Source organism: Triturus cristatus, chromosome 2_1, assembly GCF_964204655.1.
Source record: "Triturus cristatus chromosome 2_1, aTriCri1.1, whole genome shotgun sequence".
Classification (NCBI taxonomy): domain Eukaryota; kingdom Metazoa; phylum Chordata; class Amphibia; order Caudata; family Salamandridae; genus Triturus; species Triturus cristatus.
This window is the reverse complement of record NC_140581.1, coordinates 1,175,859,999-1,175,881,411: the sequence shown is the minus strand read 5'-3', so window position 1 is coordinate 1,175,881,411 and position 21,413 is coordinate 1,175,859,999. Positions and strand designations below refer to the sequence as shown.

Sequence of the window (21,413 nt, the reverse complement as noted above, 5' to 3'; positions counted from 1 at the left end):
ACCTGCGGCGTCGGGGCCGGCGACGGCGCCGAGGTCGGAGCCGCCGGCATGCAAGGTTGCCCAGTCGGGTCCGCGGGGCCCGAAGGCGCGCCAGCGGGCGTCGACGGCGGAGCCAGGCTCCTCATGGCCGAGAGGAAGGCACTGACTTCCGCCGGCGTCGCGTCAGTCCCAGGGACCGGCGGGTATGGGGACTTGCGCGGCGCCTGCGGCTCCGCTGGAGCCGCGGGGGTGGAACCACCCTGACCCTCGGCCGAGTCGCGCGACCGGCGAGGGCAGTCTGAAGAGCGGTGTCGCCTCTTGGACTTCTTGGAGTGCTTCGACTTACCCGAAGACTTGGAGCCAGACGAGCGATGATGACGTCGGCTGCGTCTCCGCGACCGATCCTTGGACCTCCTCCTGGACCGGGATCGAGAGGGGCGCGGAGCCGAGTGGCGAAGCACGAGGAGCTTACGGGACCGCTCTCGTCTAGCCTTCGAGGTCAGGGCCTTGCAGTCCGAGCACGACTCCGCGTCGTGGTCGAGGCCCAAACAGTAAAGGCACCGGCGGTGATGATCCGTAACCGACATCAAGCGGTTGCAGTCAGCACAGGCTTTGAAACCAGGCATCCTACCGGCACCGGAGTCGAGACAAGATCAAAAAGGATAAAAAAACTTAGTCAAAAAAGACTAAAAGGGGTAGCTCTCCCGGATCTGCGCTTACTGGCGCGGAAAAAAGAAGAACTGACGTCAGCGCACGAGGGCGGCGTCTAAGTACTCCGACGACGTCATTCCGGCGCACGACGCCGACGACGGACGCGGAGCCGCAGACGACGCCTAGCGACGCACAAGGGGTATTGCTGATGAAAAATCTTCCGGATCCAGTCTGACGCCTGGGGATATTCTAAGGTGAGGAATCTAACTAACGTGTTTCTTTCAGATACCTGCGATTCCCTAACGCTGGATCAGATACACCAAGAACTTGGACTACAGGGAACTGGAGGCTCGCTGCAATTCTGACCTCCCCCCACCCCCCTCGTATATCACTATGGCCAATGACCTCAATGATCACTACTCTGCGACTATATCGAACATTCTGGATGCCCTAGCCCCACTAAAACTAAAAAGAACCCAAATCAAAGACAGAAACCCTTGGTTCACTGGATCCCTCAACAATGAGAGGAGATCCCTCCAGCAATCTGAAAGACTTTGGAGACAGCACCCCTCTGCCACACATCTAAAACTTCTCCACCAGGCCAGAAATGCCTACAACAAGAACATCCTTAAGTCAGAAAAAGAATTCTTCAGATCTGAACTGGCGAACGCCAAGAACAAACCCCACAAGCGCTTTGAACTGGTCAAACACCAATCCAATAAACTGGCCAAAACATTGAAAAAAAAAAAACAAGTTTCTAATATCATCCAAGGAATTCTCTTTTTTCGCTGACAAAAATCACAGCCTTAGGAAACGAACTCCGTTCCGCCACATACTCTCAACCCCTTCCTGACCTGCCTCCTCCTTCCACGCTGCCCCCCTTGCTTCACCTAAAAATCAAGCACACTGGACCGACTTCAAATTCTATGATGAAGACTCGGTCTCTAAAATCCTATCTACGTTAAACCCCAATCACCATTTTAATGACCCGCTCCCTTCCAACTGCCTAGCTGCCGCTGCCCAATCCATTATTCCTAGTTGGACTGCAATAATTAATGCCTCTCTCCAGCAGGGATTGAGTCCCAATTCTCTGAAAGCCGGCCAAGCCCTCCCCAATTTGAAAAAGCCGTCACTGGATCCTGCTTCCCCTGACAACTTCAGACCGATCGCCAACATCCCTCTCTTAGCTAAAGTGCTGAAGAAGTGTGTGCAACAGCAGCAAAGCCAACACATCAATAACTTCCACCTACTTGATGACTTTCAATCCGGATTCAGACCTGGGCACAGCACCGAAACCACCATGCTCCACATCGTGGATGATGCCCTCCAAGCCCCTGACCAAGGCAAATCCTGTCTCCTTTTCCTCCTAGACCTATCCTCGGCCTTCGAGACGATCAACCACAAAAAACTACTCTAACGCCTCAAACTCAGGATGGGTTTGGATGGCTCTGTTCTTGAACGGTTTAGTTCCTTCCTCCAAAACGATCACAGAGATTCCTAATTAACGGCAACCTGTCTACTCCCTCCCCGGACACGGTTGGAGTCCCTCAAGGATCAACCCTTCCCCCACCCTCTTTAACCTTTACCTAGAACCGCTTACCGAAGTACTACGCACCGCTAATATTTCCTACCATATGTACGTTGACGACACCCAGATCTAATTTCAAAACCTCCTCTGTCGAGGAGATTCTCTCCCTGAATGAGAGCCCTGAAATCGACTCTCCAATGGCTCGCCTCTAATCAACTAAAACTAAACGCAAAGAAAACAGAATTTCTCCTTATTTCCCCTACAAAAACCAATCCTAAAATTCAGGCATGGATTAAGGCTATCACAGCCTTAAATTGCCCACCGACCATCGTGGACTCGGCCAAATCTCTGGGAATAACCCATGACTCCGACCTGAACAGGCGGAACCACATCAACTCGATGGCCAAATCAGCCAGATTCCACCTGAGCTACCCAAGGAAACTGAAACCCTTCCTTGACGCTTCCGACCTAAAAATGGCAGTCCAAGCACTGGTCATCTCAAGATTGGAATACGGCTGTTGTACCCTCTTGGGTCTACCCAAGATCTCCCTGGCACCTTTAAAAGCCTGCCTCAACGCGGCCGCCAGACTACTTACCGGCACAAGGAAATTCGACCACATTTCTCCACACCTAAAAATGCTGAACTGGCTTCCTCTTGAGGCCAGAATACAGCTAAAACTGGTATACATCACACCCAAGGCCTTATACTCAAACTACCCTGCATATCTTGCTCAGAAACTTGTGGTATCAGGAGGAATCAAACTCCCAGTCTTCCAGAGACCTCTTGCTCCAAACTGCACGTTTTCGGGGGGAAAAAAACTTACAATCTGTCTTTCTCTGGGGCCGCACCAAGAATATGGAACTATCTCCCACCCACCATCAGAAGAATCCCTTCTCTGGCACGCTTCAAAAAGGATGCCAAAACCTTCCTTATGGGTAAATTCCACGCTTAGAATTCACCTCCAACCACCACAGAGACCCTGAACATCTCCCGACTATTGCCTCCCCCGGATTACCAGCATAACCAGCCAAGAAACATGGGGCCTGCCTTGAGCATTGCTAGGTCTCCTGTAAAAAGCTCCGATACCCTAACGGATCACGTTCGCGCTCTATAAAACACAAAAATAAAAATAAATAAAATAAATCCGTGTTGATATCCCCAGTTTAGCTGTCTATAAATTAAAAGTCATCTGCCTTGCTCATGAGAACTTACACAAAAACGTATTTCAGTACCTATTGTTGAAACCATCTATCACAGTTTTTTGTTGCGTGTAAGGGAGGATAAAATAATTTCGGTTTAGAGCAGATAAAAAACAAGTTACAGAAAAAAAGAGGTTTGTTGAAATGGAGCAAAATTTGTACCACTGGATACATGTATTTTAATTCTGTTTTCTTGTGTTTTTATTGCCCATTTAAGGTAATAAGTAATACTTCTATGTTTCTTAAGCTTTTTTCCCAGTGGCAGGAGAACTATCACACTGTCTAGCTCCCTGTGATCACTTACATATAATAAATGCTTTGACAAATTCTACCTTATTAACCATGAGATTTTCTTCAATTTGACCAGTTGCCTAAAGTCAGCTTTCTATAATCTTCTGTCGCTGCTTCCTTTGATAGATGAGTAAATGTTCTACGTCCTCTGAACACCTTCGCTTATACCTAGAACATATTGGAACACTGAGAAACCTACTTCCTTGAACACAAGTTTCTGTTTTTGGTTCCCCTTCCTCCACACAATCTGTGACTCAACTAAGTGTAAAAAGAATATACAAAGAGAATAATTAAGTAGAAAGATTCTCTTTAAAGCACAAGTTACTTACCTTCGGTAACGATATAGCTGTAAGAAACATTAGTTAGTTAGATTCCTTACCTTAGAATATCCCCAGGCGTCAGGCTGAATCCGGAAAGATTTTTCGTCAGCAGTACCCATGCGCGTCGGTAGGCGTCGTCTGCGGCTCCACGTCCGTCGTCGGCGTCGTGATCGCCGTGATGACGTCGGAGTACTTAGATGCCGCCCTCGCGCGCTGTCAGTTCTGTACATAGCTTTTCGCGCCAGGAACGCAAAGCCATGCAAGAAACAGACACTGGTGCAATGAAACTAGGGCCCTGAAAGGGATGACCTTAACCCTAGATATCGTTTCGCAAAACGGGGAGGATGGGTGGGGCGGTAAGGAATCTAGCTAATGTTTCTTACTGATATATCGTTACAGAAGGTAAGTAACTTGTGCATCTGAAAGAAACACGTTAGTTAGATTCCTTACCTTAGAATAGATACCCCAGCAATACTAACCCCGGTGGTGGGTCTGCGAGCCAAGATCACACCAGGAAGTCCTGGAGAACGGAATGGCCAAAGAAGCCGTCGCTCCGGACTTGGCTGTCCAGGCAGTAATGCTTGGCAAACGTGTGCAGCGAGGCCCACGTAGCTGCCTGACAAATGTCCTGCAGAGGGACTCCCCGTCCCAAGGCAGTAGTAGCCGCTGTGGCCTGAGTGGAATGGGCCCGCAGCCCCAGAGGAGGATCCTTCTTAGCCAAAGAATAACAGACCTTAATGCACAAAACGACCCACCGAGAGATGGTTCGCTTGTGCACTGCCTGCCCCTTGTTAGTGCCCACGTAGCCAACAAAAAGTTGGTCGTCCACTCGAAACTATTTTGTGCGATCCAGATAAAAGAAGAGCGCACGTTTTGGGTCCAGACGGTGGAGCCTCGCTTCCTCTTTCAAGGGATGCGGAGGCGGAAAGAAGGTGGGTAAGGTAATGGACTGCCCGATGTGAAAGGCAGTAACCACCTTAGGAAGAAAAGAAGGGCGAGTCCTCAGAACAACCTTGTCCTGATGGACAGAGAGGAAATGAGGTTTAGAAGAAAGTGCCTGGAGCTCACTCACTCTTCTGGCAGAGATGATGGCAACCAGGAAAGCAGTCTTGAGAGTCAGAAGACGAAGAGGACAGTTATGAAGTGGCTCAAATGGAGCGCACATCAGTTAAGTTAACACCAGATTCAAGTCCCACTGAGGCATTACAAAGGTAACAGGAGGAACCATGTGAGTAATGCCTTTCAAGAATCTATTGACAACAGGGGACTTGAAAAGAGAAGGCTGATCAGGAAGCCTCGAGAAGGCTGAAACAGCTGAAAGATATCCCTTGATGGTGCCCAGAGCAGAGCCCTGCTGGGCAGGGAAAGAAGAAAGAGGAGAACCTCAGAAAGAGGGGTGGAAAGGGGATCCACAGCCTTTGCTGTGCACCATGCCACAAATCTGTTCCACCTGCAGGTGTATACCGTTTTAGTGGAGGGACGCCTGGCTGCCAGAATGACATCACAGACTTCAGGAGGCAAGGCAAATGGCATCAACTGCCGCCGCTCAAGTTCCACGCATGGAGGTGGAGGCTGTACAGGTTCGGGTGGAGGACCGTCCCTTGCTGCTGTGACAGAAGGTCCTCCTGAAGAGGCAGTCGAATCGGGGGATCGATTGACAGACTGAGTAGCTCGGGATACCAGTATCTTCGTGCCCAATCCAGAGCCACAAGGATGACTTGGGCCCGGTCGCACCTGATCTTCTTCTGCAATCTGGGCAGAAGTGGTATAGGCGGAAAGGCGTATAACAGACCGCAACTCCCCTCGCGACGAAAAGAGTCTCTGAGCAAGTGTCGCCTTGGAAATTCCAACGCACAGAACTGATGACATTGCACGTTCTCTTCGGTGGCGACTAGATCTAACCAAGGCTCTCCCCATTGCCGAAAGAGGCCTTGTGCCACGTCCGAGTTCAGACGCCACTCGTGATCCATCATGCACCGATGGCTGAGTTTGTCAGCCCTGGCGTTCAGAGAGCCCGCCAGGTGTTGAACCACCAGGGTGATGCCCTGATGTTCCAGCCATGTCCAGAGGCGCAGAGCCTCCTGACAAAAGGTCCACGACCCCACCCCGCCCTGTTTGTTGCAATACCACATGGCGGTGGTGTTGTCCGTGAACACCTGCACTACAATTCCCTGGACAGAGGGAAGGAATGCCTTCAGTGCAAGCCAGATCGCCCGCAGCTCCAATAGGTTGATATGGAGCCAGGACTCCTCCGGAGACCAGAGGCCTCTGATCTCCGCCTCTTCCATGTGGCCCCCCTGTAGGAGAGTAGGGTCTGCTTTCTATGTTCACCCCCACTTTTTGCTGTTGCTTTACTGGTTTTCGACTTAGATGTGGCTGTGGGCCTGCTAATCAGACCCACAGCCCTGCTGTTCTCTCTCTAAATTGATACTATGTACCTTAGGTGCATAACCCATTTGGATAGGATCACCTTATTGGCCCCTGTACAGTGTACCTTAGGTACCCAGGGCATAGGTGTACCCTAGGCCTACCAGGGGCTGCAGCATGTATTATGCCACCCCTGGCCTGGCCTTCCATTATGACACAACTGGCCGATCACTCAGCTGGGGCAAGGTCGTGTAATCACTCCTTGCTTAGGTGTAGTATTCCTATACCTAACTTACATATAGACACATGTGTACCTATCAGCCACTCCTATGGCAGGCCTTAACAATCCTGGAGGCAGAGTGCTTGGTAACATGTGAGATGGTGCTCTAGCATGAGCTGAGCCTGTCTGCAGCTTTCGGAACCATGTCCTTATAGCTGTTCTATGATATAGCCTACCATATACTCTTAAAGTGCCTTATAATCTTAAAGGGTTATGGTAACTATGGTTTGGCTGTATCAAAACATGTCGTGTAAGGTGTCTAACACTTTGGAATAATACCCCCATCCCATTTCTGGGGATGAGGATATTATCCCTCCCTTCTAGAGGGAGAAGACATGTTGTAACCTACTTACCCGGTTAAAGTTAACCAGAGCCCCAGCATCACAAAATGGATGCTGCTGCCACAGACACGAGTCTGACCTCCTGCTGCTGGGAGTGATCCTGGCAAGGGAGGCTTGGACAATAGGTTTCCTGCCTTGGGAGGTGCGAGCACCACCCCAGACAGGCCTTAGTGTATTGGGGCAGGGAGGGATGAAAAGAATGAGACATGCCTGGGGCACACAAGGTGTCCCGTGCATAGTCCAGTTCAAACCGGTGCTGGGGCACTCCAGCCCCAGTCCTGGCGCGAAACTGGACAAAGGGAAGGGGGTGTAACCACCCCCCTCCCAGGTCCCACCCATAAGGTGTGACCTAGCAGGCAACCCAGCCCCCCAGATTAGTATAAGAGTGGTAGCTGGGCCCCAGGAGATTAGATTATCCTGAACCTGCAACTTGAACAGAAACTCTGGACCTTCGACATTCGACGAAAGAAGACTGAAGAATCTCCCTTGTGGCCAAGGAGTGGCTACCCTGTGCAAACAGGCACCATCAAGAGACTACCCTTTGCTTTGCTGAAGTTCTACGAGGGACCGACTGCAGAGCCCGACCAGAGCCTTGACTTTCAGACTTCTCCGATCCTGATCCACATCCACAGCCGAGCTGAGATCCATGGAGGCGACGAGAGACGCGGGACCGGCTACCTGGGAAAAGTGGCTAGTATCTTGCAGCGCAGCTTCTGAGGCACCCTCGAAGTTGTGCACCGGGGATTGAGAAGCCCCAACCCCAAGCACCATCTGCACTGAAGATCAGCCCCCCACACTCCACGAGTCCTGCGTGGGGCCCTTCTGCATTTTCCTGCTTGCCGCGTCGGTCCGGTTGCTTGCCCGTTGGCTAGTGGCCTCTGTGACGACGCATCCTGAAATCTTCACTGCTGGTTTGGCTCCACCAGACTGGCTCCCGCTTCCTTGCAAAAGAGAAGCAACCCAGACCTTCCTGGTCTGCACCAGAAGCAAGTCCTCCGTTCTTCGTGGGTTCCGCTTGCCAAGGCTTGGTGAGTCCTAGTTCAACTTCGACACCGCCGACAGTAAGAGCCTTCGTGGGACAGCTCGCCTCCTGGTCCTGGTCGTCCTCGACGTCTCCTGGTCCCCGTGGCTGCAGCGACAAGCTTCACCTTCACCTGCAATCTTCACGACATCGCCTGGTTCCTTCCTGGTTCCACGTGGTCACTGGCTAGTGACCTTGACTCTGTCCCTTCTGCTTGCAGGTCTCATCGCTTCTTGATCCCAGCCTTGGGATCCACCGGACACTCTTCACTGACTGCCTATCAGCAACTTTCCTTCAGGCATCCATAGAAGTCCACGACGAAACCCGACGCAAGTTCACACCTATGCACCCACAGCCCGTGGGCTAGGTAACTTGGGTACTTCGGTGCTCACAAGGGTAGTGACTATCCTAGGGTCTAGTTTCCGAGTCTCGACTCTCTAGCTGCTTCAGAAGTGTCCTTAAACTGTTAATTTCTAACTGCTAGTAATTCTATCGACTTTTACGCATTACGCGTGAGTGTTTCCACTCTGCACCTGAATCCCGTGGGCCTCCCACTTCCTAACTGTTGCTAGTGTGGTGTAGCCCCAGCGATTCCCTAGGCCTAGGCCTATTCTATTTCCGTGACAGTGGTCCTTATACCACTTCTTTAGTATATGGTTTGCGTGGCCCCTAGGGCCTAACTGTATTACTTACCTGTGTGACTTAATGTATGCTTGAATAAGACTGTGTTGTACTTACCTCGAATCTCATAAAGAGTGCTGAGGGTTTGACTAGAATAAATACACTTTATTTTATATATATATATCTGTTGTGGTGTCCTTTCATTTGGTATTCAAGGGATTATATATGGTATCACAGCTGGCTTCACATGCCATTCAGAGTTTAGCCTAAGACTGCTCTTGTCCATGCTACCACTAGGATAGCTGGTCTATAAGGTTAACTTTACAACCAATCACCATAAGGGTTGTTTGGACTGATATAAGGTGTGCACTAGAACTAGTGACATCATACATCAGGCCAACTTCTCACACCCCCCATCCCAGGATGGACGCATCCATCACCACTAAGTGCTCCGGTTGGGGTAGGGAGAGGGATCTGCCACTGACCCAATCGCGGTCCGTGAGCCACCACTGCAACTGTCTTGCAGTGCCCTCCGGGATCAGGACGTGGTCGGACAGGTTGCCCTGATGTTGAGCCCACTGGAACTTCAGGTCCCACTGCAGAGCCCGCATCCGCCACCCGGCGTGATGTACCAGCAGGATGCCGGAGGCCATCAGACCCAGCAGCCGTAGGGCCACCCTGACCGAAACTCGGGATAAAGGCTGAAAGATAGGAATCAGAGCCTGAATATCCCGAACCCGCTGTTCGGGAGGATAGACCCGAAACAGTGCAGAGTCCAGAACCGCTCTGATGAAGAGGAGCTTCTGGGAGGGACTCAGATGTGATGGAGAACCCCAGCGAATGCAGGAGGTCGGCCGTAGTCTGGAGGTGGGAGACGACTGTTCGGGGCGAGCCCGCCTTCAACAACCAGTCGTCGAGATAGGGGAAGACTGGAACCACTAATCTGCGCAGATGAGCTGCGACCACCGCCATCACTTTCGTGAACACCCTAGGGGCACTGGTGAGGCCGAAGGGGAGCACAGTAAACTAAAAGTGCTCGTGGCCTACCGTGAACCGCAGGTCACGCCGGTGGGCCGGCAGGACGGGGATGGGGAAATAAGCGTCCTGCAAGTCCAATGCTATCATCCAGTCTCCAGGGTCTAGGGCAGCCAGAACCCGAGCTTATGTCAGCATCTTGAACTTCTACTTCCGGAGGAAGGCGCTTACGATCCTGAGGTCCAAGATAGGGTGTAGGCCCCCTTTGCCCTTCTTGGGAACCAGAAAGTAGAGGGAGTAACAACCCCGTCCTACATCTGGGCCAGGAACGCGCTCTATGGCCCCCTTGGCCAAGAGGGCCGTAACTTCCTCCTGCAGAAATTGTAAGTGATCCCCCGACAAGCGGTGGTACTGCGGTGGCATGGCTGGGTCGCCTCGAAGAGGAGGGAGTAGCCACAGCACCCACCTGTCCGAAGTGATGGTACGCCAGTGGATCAGGTGATGGCGAACTCTGCCTCCCACTGGCGTGAAATGGGTTGAGAGGTCGGACTAGGAAGGCTTTGAGGCAGATGCTGTGGGGGCAGATGTGGACTGTTATGTTATGTTATGTTAAGTGTTGCTTGTAAAGCGCACTGACACCGAAGCTTCCTGGCGCTGGTAGACAGAACAGAGCAGGGTGAGGGGGAAGTGGAGATAACAGAATCTACATGGGGGTAGGGAAGAGAAAAGTTTTTAGCATTTTCCTGAAGTTAAGGAAGGACGAGCAGGATTTAATAGCAAGAGGGAGGGTGTTCCAGAGTCCAGGGGCCAACTGGGAGAACCGGCGTCCGCCGAATCTCTTGGTTTTGCCCCTGGGGATGATCAGCAAGTCAAGGTGAGCGGATCGAAGATGACGTGTGGGACAGTAAGGGTGGATGGTGGATTTCAGGAAAGCAGGGGAGGGGCAATGAAGTGCCTTGAAGGTAAGACAAGCCACCTTGAAGGCAGCCCTTCGCTCGACCGGGAGCCAGTGCAGAGTCACAAGCAAAGGTTTGGCTGATTGCCATCTAGGTGTTCCGTGGATCAGGCGGGCAGCCTGGTTCTGAACAACCTGGAGGCGTTGGATCAGGTATTGTGGGAGACCGTGATAGATAGCGTTAGAAAAATCCAGGCGGGAGAGTACCAGCGAGATGACAGTTTGGGTGAGTGCTGCCGGGGGGAGAAAATGGCGGACTTTGCGGATCCTCCGAAGTTGAAACATACAGGAGGAAACCACCGCTCCCACCTGAGCCCTGAGAGAAAGCTCGGTGTCAATGATGACACCTAAACTTTTTACTGTTTTTGCAGGAACGGGGGGGGAGCCGAACTCTGGAGGCCAGAACTGTGGGCCCCAGTAGGTGGAGCTGAGTCCAGGGAGTAGAAGCTCAGTTTTACCGGGGTTCAACTTCAATTGGTTCTGGTTCATCCAGAGTTGGATGTGAGTCATGGCTCCATGAAAAGTTTTGATGGCATTTGGTGAGTTGAGGGGGAAGATGATCTGGAGATCGTCAGCGTAGTTATAAGTGACGATGTCCCATTTCAAGAGTGATTGAATAAGTGGTCGGAGGTAAAGATTAAAGAGAAGCGGGGAAAGGGAAGAGCCTTGGGGGACACCACAGGATGTGAGAGTTTTTTTAGCAGTGTAGGGACCAAGGCGGACCGCCTGAGTTCTCCCCGTGAGAAAGGACCTGACCCATTCAAAAGCAACGCCCTGGATGCCCGCCTGCCCGACACGGTGGAGAAGGATGTCATGATCCACCGTGTCGAACGCGGCCGACAGGTCCAGTAGGACGAGGGCTTGGGGTTTGACTGGCTCTCTGTCCCCCTGCTCCACCACAGCGGAATCTACGTCCGCAACCGCTTTGAGGCTGGTTCTGCAGCCTGTGGCTGGACAAACGTACGGGGGTGCCCCTTCCCTGGCCACGAAAGGGGCGAAAAGCAGAAGTTTGCTGGCGCTGGGCCAACAGACCCAAGGAATTGGCCGTAGCCCGGAGTTCTTAAAGCGCTGCAGCGCGCTGCTTTGTCGCCAAAAAGGCGACGGCCATCAAAGGGCAGGTCCATGAGAGTGCTCTGGACATTACCTGAAAAGTTCGTGGACCTCAGCCAGGCGTGACGACGAATCGCCACCGTCGTTGCAATCGCTCTGCCCAGCGAGTCCATGGTGTCAAGTCCACATCTAATGGAATACCGTGCTGAATCACGCCCCTCAGCAAGAGCCTGGGCGAGCCATGTCCTGGCCTCCTCTGGACACTGGGGCAGCACGCCGCCACCATATCCCACAGAGAGTGGGTGTAACGGTCCAAAAGGCATGCGCTATTAATGGACCGCAACCCAAGACTGAGTGAGGAAAACAGTTTCTTGCCAAATTGTTTTGGATTCCCGGTCCGGAGGTGCGGACGGGAAGGCGGTTTGGGACGTGGAGGCCTGGATAACCAGACTCTCAGGAGTGGGGTGTACGGACAGAAAGCAGGGGTCGCCCGGAGCTGGGCTGTGGCGCCGGGCCACGTTCCGATCCACAGGAGAGACTGTGGAGGGCTTGGACCAAGTGCCGTCGGTGAGGGCCTCATTAAACTGCAGCTGAGGCTCCGAAGAGCTTACTGGAGGTTGAAGCACCTCAGTGAGGAGGTTGGTCCTCACGGCCGCTGCAGGGAGCTCCAGGCGCAAGGACATGGCCACCTTGCGCAACACCACAGCATAAGTAGCACCCTCCTCCGTAGCCACGGAAGGAGGAGCGACAAAACCAGTGTCAGGCGAAGTGTCGAGACCACTGGCCTCCCCCAGCTCATCTGCCCAGTCCTGACTTAACTGGCACTGCTGTGCCAGAGGTTCCTCAGACCCCTCCCAGTCCTCCCCTTCATCCGTGTCCTGGTAATCAGGCAGAAATGACGGAGCTGGGCATAGGCGAAAGGCTCACCCATCGACCCCGGACCGGGGCTGAAACCAGGGACGGCGTCGTCAGAGGACGGCGCCGGGAGCGACACCATGGAGGACGGCGCCAGCGGAGGAGTCGTGAGGTCAACTGGCGTCGACTGGGATCAACGCCTGGATCCCACGGGGGCCTGCGGCGTTGGGACCGAAGTCGACAACGGCACCGGGACCGAAGTTGACGACGGCGCCGAGACCGAAGTTGACGACGGCGCCGGGACCGAAGTTGACGACGGCGCCGGGACCGAAGTTGACGACGGCGCCGGGACCGAAGTTGACGACGGCGCCGGGACCGAAGTTGACGACGGCGCCGGGACCGAAGTTGACGACGGCGCCGGGACCGAAGTTGATGACACCGCCGAAGTCGCCGGCTTGCTAGGACCCCCAGTGGACCTGCGGGGTCTGGAGTCGCGCCGGCAGGCCTCGACGGTGGAAAGAGAGTCCTCATGGCCACGAGGAAGTTTCGAATCTCACCCGGAGTCGCATGAAGCCCAGGGAGCGGAGGGTGTGGGGCCAGATTCGACTCCTACGGCTCCGGCGGAGCTGCGCGGGTGGTGCCACCCGAACCCTAGGCCGAGTCGCGCGACCGGCGAGGGGAGTCAGAAGAGCGTTGTCGCTTCTTCGACTTCTTTTTGCCATGCCTCGACTGACCTCAGTGTGAGGACTTGGATCCCGACGATGTGATGACTGCGGTTCCGAGACCAGTCCCTCAACTTCCTCCTCGACCGGGACCTCGAGTGGCGCAGAGCCAACTGCCGGATCTCGAGGAACTGGCGGGACCGCTCCCGTCTAGCTTTCGACGTCAAGGCCCGGCATTCGGGGCATGACTTGTCGTCGTGGTCGGCCCCAAGACAGTAGAGACACCGATGGTGGGGGTCGGTAACCGGCATCAGTCGGTGTCAGACATAACACGGCTTTAACCCGGGCATTCTTACCGGCACCAGGAGTCTAAGTCGACTTGAAAAAGATAGACAAAATGTCCAAAAAGTTAGTCCAAAAAAAAAAAAAAAAAAAGACTCTTCCTTGATCTGTGCTTGCTGGCGCGGAAAAAAGAAAATCTGACGTCGGAGCGCGAGGGCGGCATCTAAGTACTCCGACGACGTCATCCCGGCGATCACAACGCCGACGACGGACGCGAAGCCGCAGACGACGCCTATCGACGCGCAGGGGTACTGTTGACGAAAAATCTTTCCGGATCCAGCCTGACGCCTCGGGATATTCTAAGGTAAGGAATCTAACTAACGTGTTTCTTTCAGATGTTTAAAACAATCTAAGTAATCATTTTTGACATCATAATAGAACTTGAAAACACTAAGATTTTCTCAACAACAGCAAAGAATATGAAGTCAATAAGTTGAGAGAGACAGCTAAAAATGAACACTCATGCTACAGGCCGCACACCTGGCACACATCCCTAGTACCTCTTGCTTCAAAGTCCAAGGTTTCAAAAAGAAGAAATTGCTATTTAAAGTCACAGTAAGCATTTGTGGCCAGGCACAGTTTACACCTTTTACTGAATGTCATCAGGCATTATCAGGGAAAGGTAAGAATGAATAAGGGGGGCTTCCTTTTGGCACGCACCCACTACAGGCCCAGCATTCAGCGATTGTCATCAGGAGTAGTTATTCTCCAGGTGGACATTGGAGGGGCCAGGGTAGAAGGTGCTACATTTACTAAAGTCCTTAAAAAGCCTTTTCTCCATCGCTGAGACACATGAATTGAAACTGGTTAATTGTATTAACACCTGACTTGTGTAAGTAGAAAAGACTGGGAGCTAGAAATGGTTCAATGTTTTACATTTTGCTTTTTTAACTGTCAAATGCAAACTTTGTGGAATGATTTAAAACAGAGGTGGGGTATTGTGCTGTCTGAATGGGTAGGGTTTCATTAACCGATATCTTTATAAACATTGTTACAAAATATAGATTACCATAGTTTTCACTTATTTTAAATTCACCAGTGAATTCATAAACCGCTCTTCAGACTTTTAGAGTGAAAATATAGAAACAAAAAATAGATTAAATTAATTTACATACTTTGCAAATTTCACAGTTGTTGCATTTCGGGGAACAAATCCAGTATGGAACTGTATCTGGAACATCTTCATTGAAGCCATCTATTGATACAATCCAAATAAAAACTCAGTTGAAGTAGAATTTGATAAGAACTATAAGCCTTGATTAATGACTTTCTTTGGGCCTAGAGATCTGACATTTTTACAAGGATGTAATCAGAGTACACAAGCGTACTTACGTTTTTTACATGCATTCATAAAAAAACATGTGGAACTTATCTACTTGACAAATTTATAATCATTTACAAATCCTTCCACAGGATTATGGCAAAAGCAGCTAGTTAAAGATGGAGATCAAGAAAAGCAATAACAAGGATTATTGCTAATGTCTTATGGCTACAACAATTACTGTTTTGCAGTTATCGATAACTTGCTGCTCTACTAAAAATGTAAAATCAAGACAATTGTTACGCCAATGATCTACTTAATATTTATAGCTGGAAAAATGGTGACAACAGAAGTGCAAAATTTGCTGTCAGTGGAACATCGTATCAAATTTGGTAATACTAGTGTTTAAAGAAGTAAATTGACAAGCGCAAAAGGTTTTTTAACAGTCACCCAGAAAGAAATGTTTGTATGTGGATTAAGTGAATTACATGGAGACAATCTCATGAAAGTGTCTTACCACGGTGCCAAACATATGGAAGTATTTGGGCTCTTTACCCCTTCTTGCATTAAAGCCTCCTCGGACAGGGATTATGTAAGACACGGGCCATAGTAGGAAGATGTTTTATATAGTCATTTATGATTGATGTATCTGCTTTTAACATATATGGATTATGTGATTTACCCTGTAAACATCTGTTCTTGGCATGTAGTGCTGTAGATTCACATGCTTTACATAAATCCACCATATAGTGTTGGGTTTGGATGAATACAAGTTGTTTTGTTCCAAGATGTTTTCTTTGAGGCTGTGCGACGACTCCTCTTGGGAATACTGGACATGGTCATCAACGCCATCGTCAGATTGTTTTACCGTGGGTAGGTGGTGAGATATAAAGAATGCTGTGTATGTAAGCATTGAGATGGCCCTGCGCTGGTATATCAAAGATATAAACTGCAACCTAAAAAAAAAACTTTGTGGAGGAGGGATGGCACTCTACAGCACTACATGCCTAGAACATATGCTTACAGGGTAATATAATCGGTTTGAGGCATGTGTGCTGTAGACACACATGCTTTGCATTGAATGTAAAGTAGCCCCTCTCCCTATGTAGTGGTTAATTTGTGGGGGTTGCAGTTGTCTGAAAAAGAGTCTTAAGTACTGCCTTACCAAAATTGCCTTGTTTTTGTTTAAATCTTTTTATTATTGACATTTTAAGAATACAACAAGAATAATGCATAGGTACCATGTATAGTTGCTTGTAAATGCTACGATATCCAGCACGAGACTATAAAGAGACAGATGAGTTGTTCAACAGGGTACTGAGAGAAGACTCATGCCAGCGTCTGTGTATAGGGCATAGCAATGCCCAAGAGTCTGACCACTGGACAACTTGTAGTCGTTTCATACATGGTGCATCTTAGGCCAAACTGTGGACATAGGGTACAACAAAATTAGGACAACTTAATCCAAGGAGGGGTAAGGGAGTCGCATGAGACCCGCTGCTGTGTCTTGCATAGCACAGTGTGCCAGCCCTATCCGGGCTCAGTGATAGCGGGATTATGAAGGGGGGCCATACATCTGTGGAAGTTAGCGCTACTCTACCCCTGTACCTAAGGAGGGCGACAACTGGGTGTCAGTCCTGGATATCATCCAGGGGTTTCCCAGTGTTAGTAACTATGTCCTGTAACTTCTACACTATAGTGTCCCATTGAGACGCCAGGGGGAACGTATAGATACCAAGCAGGTCTTCCCTGCGCAGAACCACTCCCTCTGCCCTAGCCCAGTTAAGTAGGGACCGACACCATGCTAATGTGTGAGGTACCAGAGGGGATTTCCATCACTTGGTAAGCAAACGTTTTGCTACTATTAAACCCAGATCCAGAAAACTGGTGGTAGCCCTATGTTTTATTCCTGCTAAATAGGTGCAGTACATGCACCTCCCATCTAGTTGGGACAAGGTGAGATGTGCAAATGGCCAGTGTGGTTGTCACATTACTCCGGTATTCTTCTAGGACAGGGCATTGCCACAGCATATGGAGGATGTCTACATCTAACTGACAGCATTGAAGGCAGGCTACATCCGTGCGGAGGAAGTACTTATTAATTTGAACTGGGGTGATATAAGCCCAGTACCAACATAGGCTTGTTGATGTGGAAATACAGCCACACAATTTTTGTGAAGGTTCATTGAGTAGATCATGTTGCTGCTTTGCAAATATCAGCAAGAGGAATGTTTCCTAAAAAAGCCATAGAAGCTTCAATATTCCTAGTGGAGTGTGCTTTTAACTATCCTCTTGAAAAAACTGATTTAGAAAAGCCAGGGTTATGGTTGGGGATTTTTGTGCTTTTTTGATGGTTTTTAGTCAGATTGTTTTTTTTGGTGCAGTTTTTTGTACAATACCAGTTGGGTCCTGGGTATGTGGTAAATGTAAATTTCAATGTTCACTTGTGATGGTTTTGCTTTACTGTGTCTCATATGCCAGCTTCGATTGTCTACCCGGCTTCTCCAGTCATGAGGGGTGGGGGGGGGGGGTCCCACTTTCATAGATTCTAATAAGTCAAGACTGTAGTCCTAGCCTGGCAAGGGCCCGCCCCAAAATCCTTTCCTGGAATGTGAACGGGTTGGGAGATCGCATTAAGGGGGGGCGTAGTGTTGCAATATTTAAAACGACAGTCCCCAGACTTGATTTTGCTTCAGGAGACGCATGTCCAAGGCACCTCTTATTGCGTTCTTAATAGATGAGGCTATAAACTCATCGCACATGCGGGCTATACCCGTGGGTCCAGAGGGGTGGGCATACTGGTACTTACCTTCCTCCCCTTCAGGTTTCTAAAATCACCGTCTGACCCTTTGGGGAGATTTGTCTTGATTACAGGGCAATGGGAGGGGATGCCTTTGAACGTCACCTCTCTCTATGTCCACCCCCAAGTTGCATTCCTCCACTCTCGTGGACCTTGGTTCACCAGATGGAGAAATGTTGGTGGGAGGTGACTGTAACGCAGCCCTTAGCGGGGAAATAGATTGTTTATCACCTAAACGGGGGGATCGACATGGCAAGCATTTGTTGGAATTCTTAGATGCCCTGGGTTTGATTAATGTATGGCGAGCATGTAATCCAGCTTCCAAACAATACACGTTTCACTCTGGGGTCCATGGGAGTACGTCCTGCATTGATTAATTGTTCAGCAAGGCAACCCAGCTTCCACAATTCGGGGAGATCACTTTCCTTCCGAGGGGCATTTCCGATCATTCGCCAATCGTTACTTATTATGGCAGCACCCCCCCCCCACCCCCAACTGCCGGGAAATGGTGCTCCCTCCTCGGTATCTCTGAGTTCTGGTGTTACGCACCAAACTGCTAGAGGCCACCCAGAATTATTTTACGTAGAATGATGGATCGTTGAATCTGACATAACACTGTGTGAGGCATATAAGACAGTGATTCGTGGTTGTGGGGTGGCGGCGGAGGCAGGTCATAAGAAGGTGAAGAGTAAACAACTACAAGATATAGAGAGGGAAGTGACACAGTTGGAAGCGGAGATGGTCGCCTCAGCATCCTCGGAGGTCTCCCACACTTTGGCCGTAAAGCAGAAAGAATACCGGGATATAGCTGAAGATGCCTCTAGGACTTATTACCTAGCCACTCAGCATCGCATTCACGATATGGGCGTAAAGCTAGTAAATTGTTGGCTTGGCTGGATAGGAGGGAGTTGGTCAAGAGATGGGTGGCAGAGATTTTAGATTGGCACGGAACACGCCAACAGGATAAGCTCGGCATTGCTGAGGCCTTCGCCACTAATTTCAAGGATGTATACACCCCCTTGCCCATATCCACCCGGGCCGCGGAGGCGGAACTGCTGTCTACTCTCCCTCTGCCACAACTAGATCCAACAGGAGGAGTTGGATCTGGACGCCGATTTGACCCCGGAGGAAGTTTCCAAGGTCATTGGGGCACCGCAGTCAGGAAAAGCCATGGGTCCAAGTGGCCTCCCGATCGAACTTTACAAACATACTGCTTCCGCCATCGCGCCCTTTTTGGTGCGCATGTATGACAAGGGATATCCCTAGGTATTCTGCCAACGACACAGCGGCTGGCCAACATCGTGGTCATTCATAAACCGGGAAAACCCCCAGACCGTTGCTCCTCGTACAGGCCCATTTCTCTCTCTCTTAACCCCGAGGTTAAGATCCTGGCCAAACTCTTGGCCCTTCGCCTCTCTCCCTGTCCCTGCCAGCCAGAAATACCGTGCTTAACCTTAACCCGTGCCGGTTGTTTGAGGTGCTGGGCCGGACCTCTACTATTCAGGAGGACTTGGTAATAGTGTCCCTGGACGCTAAGATGGCCTTCGATATGATTGAGTGGCCCTTTTTGTTTGTAGAACTGGAAAGGTACGGGTTCGGCGCTCCATTTATATTCTGGGTGCGACTGCTCTATGCCCACCCTTTGGCCCGAGTCACGGTAAATGGTGGCAGTTCTGCCGCCTTTGAGATGGGTAAGGGCACGAGGCAGGGTTGCATCCTGTCACCTCTTCTCTTCACCTAGGCCTTGGAACCTCTGGCCATAGGGATCAGAGGTGACCCTCTGATTCGCAGTCTGAATTGGACTTCAGATTGGTCGGATAGAATTTCCCTCTATGCCGACTATATCCTTCTTTATTTGGCCCGACCCCGGTCCTTAATTCATAGAGTGCTACACATCTTTGCCCTCTTCCAACAAAATTCCGGTTACACGATCAACTGGTATAAATCTCTGGTTTATGTTTTGAGCGGGGTGCGGCCGACTCTTCCAGCAGGATGCCAGGCCCAGATAGTCACTGAGTGGTTTCGGTATTTGGGGATATACATTGCCAAGGATGAGGGGGTGTCCCATCGTCAGAACTTGATCCCTCCGCTCCAACGGTTCCACGCTGATGTGCAACATTGGAAAGCTTACCTCTCACGCTCTTGGATAGAGCTGCTCTCTATAAAATGATGGAGCTTTCCCGCTTTCTTTACGTATTGTGGAATACGCCTTTCTTGATCTCTTCCCAATACTTTCGTTCGATTGACTCCGAGGTTCGCTCATCGTTATGGAACAACAGAACACCCAGAATTGCCGTTGTCAAGCTTACCAAAAGCTGGTATGATGGGGGAATAGCTTTACCTGCCATCCAACACTATTACTGGTGTTCACAGCTGGTGGGTCTCAACCGCTGGATGCATTGACCCATCACGGACCCGGCATACACAATGGACAGGTACAACATGTCCGCCAGTAATTTTCTTAGGGCTCTGTATGCGGGTAAAAAACACGCACCTATGTACACCCCGACCTTGACTACGGTAGCTTTATGGGGCGTAGCAATGGCTGCGTTGGGCTGGAAGGGCAGGATTACTAAGACCACCCTGCTGTTTGAATCTCTTCAATTGGGCATGCTCTCAAAGTTCCCAGGGTTTGATAAGTGCGACTTTATAGGTCTCTCAACGGTGGGGGTCCTGTGGCAGAAGGGGGGCGGGGGTGTACTGCAGATTGTACTATCTAGCAGCTCCGACTTGCAGGTTTCCTCGCAGTTAGAAGATCGGTTACTGGAAGATTACCTTCCAGATCGAGCGATCTCTCGGACATACCGTAAGATTCTAAATAATATGACCGACCCAGTGGGTAAGATACAGGCAAAATGGAATGACGAGGTGGGGGAGCTCGACGACGAGGAGTGGAGGGAAGCCCTGGCCTCGCCAAGGGAGGTGGCGATTCGCTCGCGTTTTAGGTTGATCCAACTTAAAGGGCTTCACAGGACATACTACACCAGTTAGGCACTCGTTAAGAGGGGCCTTTTGTCCTCGCCGGACTGCCACGGGGTTGTGGACAGCTGGGTACTTTCCTACATCAATGGTGGGACTGCCCCGACCTCCAGAGATACTGGGGAAGAGTTGTCTCCCCCATGTCTCACTTATGCCATAAATCAATAGCTCTATCCCCACGTCTCTGCCTTTTGAATGTTTTGGAAGCTACTGATCTAAACAGGTATGAGCGTCTCTGGGTCACACTGGGTTGTATGGTCGCCAAGTGCAACATCGCTAGAACCTGGAAGGGGGGAGTTGCTCTTAAATATGCGGAATGGGCATCAGACATGGACTGGTGCATGCAGGCGGAAAGGGCGGTTACGAAAGTAGAGGTTGCCCGGGTAAATGGACCAAGGTGTGGGGCCCCTGGAACAAAAGTACAGGCTTTATTTGTACCCCATTTGCAGAGTCGAATGATGTTGTTGACGACGTGACACCATAGGCTGGCTGTCGCAGGTGTTGTGGACATTATAGTGTTTTTTTCGTTTGACCTAATGTATTGAATGGCTTCATTTATGTTTTCCGTAGTCCTTCGGTATTGTATTATGTCTTGTGACTGCACCATTATTATGTTTTTTTGTCTTATTTTATTTTCAATAAACAGAATTTTTTTTTTTAAAGTGTGTAATGCTCTTTCTGCAATTGTGTCAGGTTGTGGGAAAAACACAAGTAAATCAATGGATTGATTTATATGAAAACTGGAAACTACTTTTGGTAGAAATGTAGGGTTAGTTCTAAGTATTACCCTATCTTTGTGTAGTTGAAAGAAAGGCTATTCTAGGGCCAATGCCTGAATTTCACTAGCTCTTAAGTAATAGCAAATAAAAAAAGCAAGTTTCCATGGAAGATATTGCAACTGACAAGAAAGTATTGGTTCAAAAAGGGGATCCATT

General features: G+C 50.3%; 1 protein-coding gene across 3 annotated transcripts in view; it reads right to left on the bottom strand.

Moving 5' to 3' along the window:
• Positions 1–21,413, bottom strand: part of GAK (cyclin G associated kinase) — a 1,898,577-nt gene that overhangs the window by 624,437 nt on the left and 1,252,727 nt on the right. For all 3 annotated transcript variants that reach the window (XM_085636622.1, XM_085636624.1, XM_085636623.1), the window contains exon 18: positions 14,554–14,633. In XM_085636622.1, the coding sequence (XP_085492748.1) occupies positions 14,554–14,633 (80 nt within the window). The remainder of the gene's footprint in view (positions 1–14,553; positions 14,634–21,413) is intronic.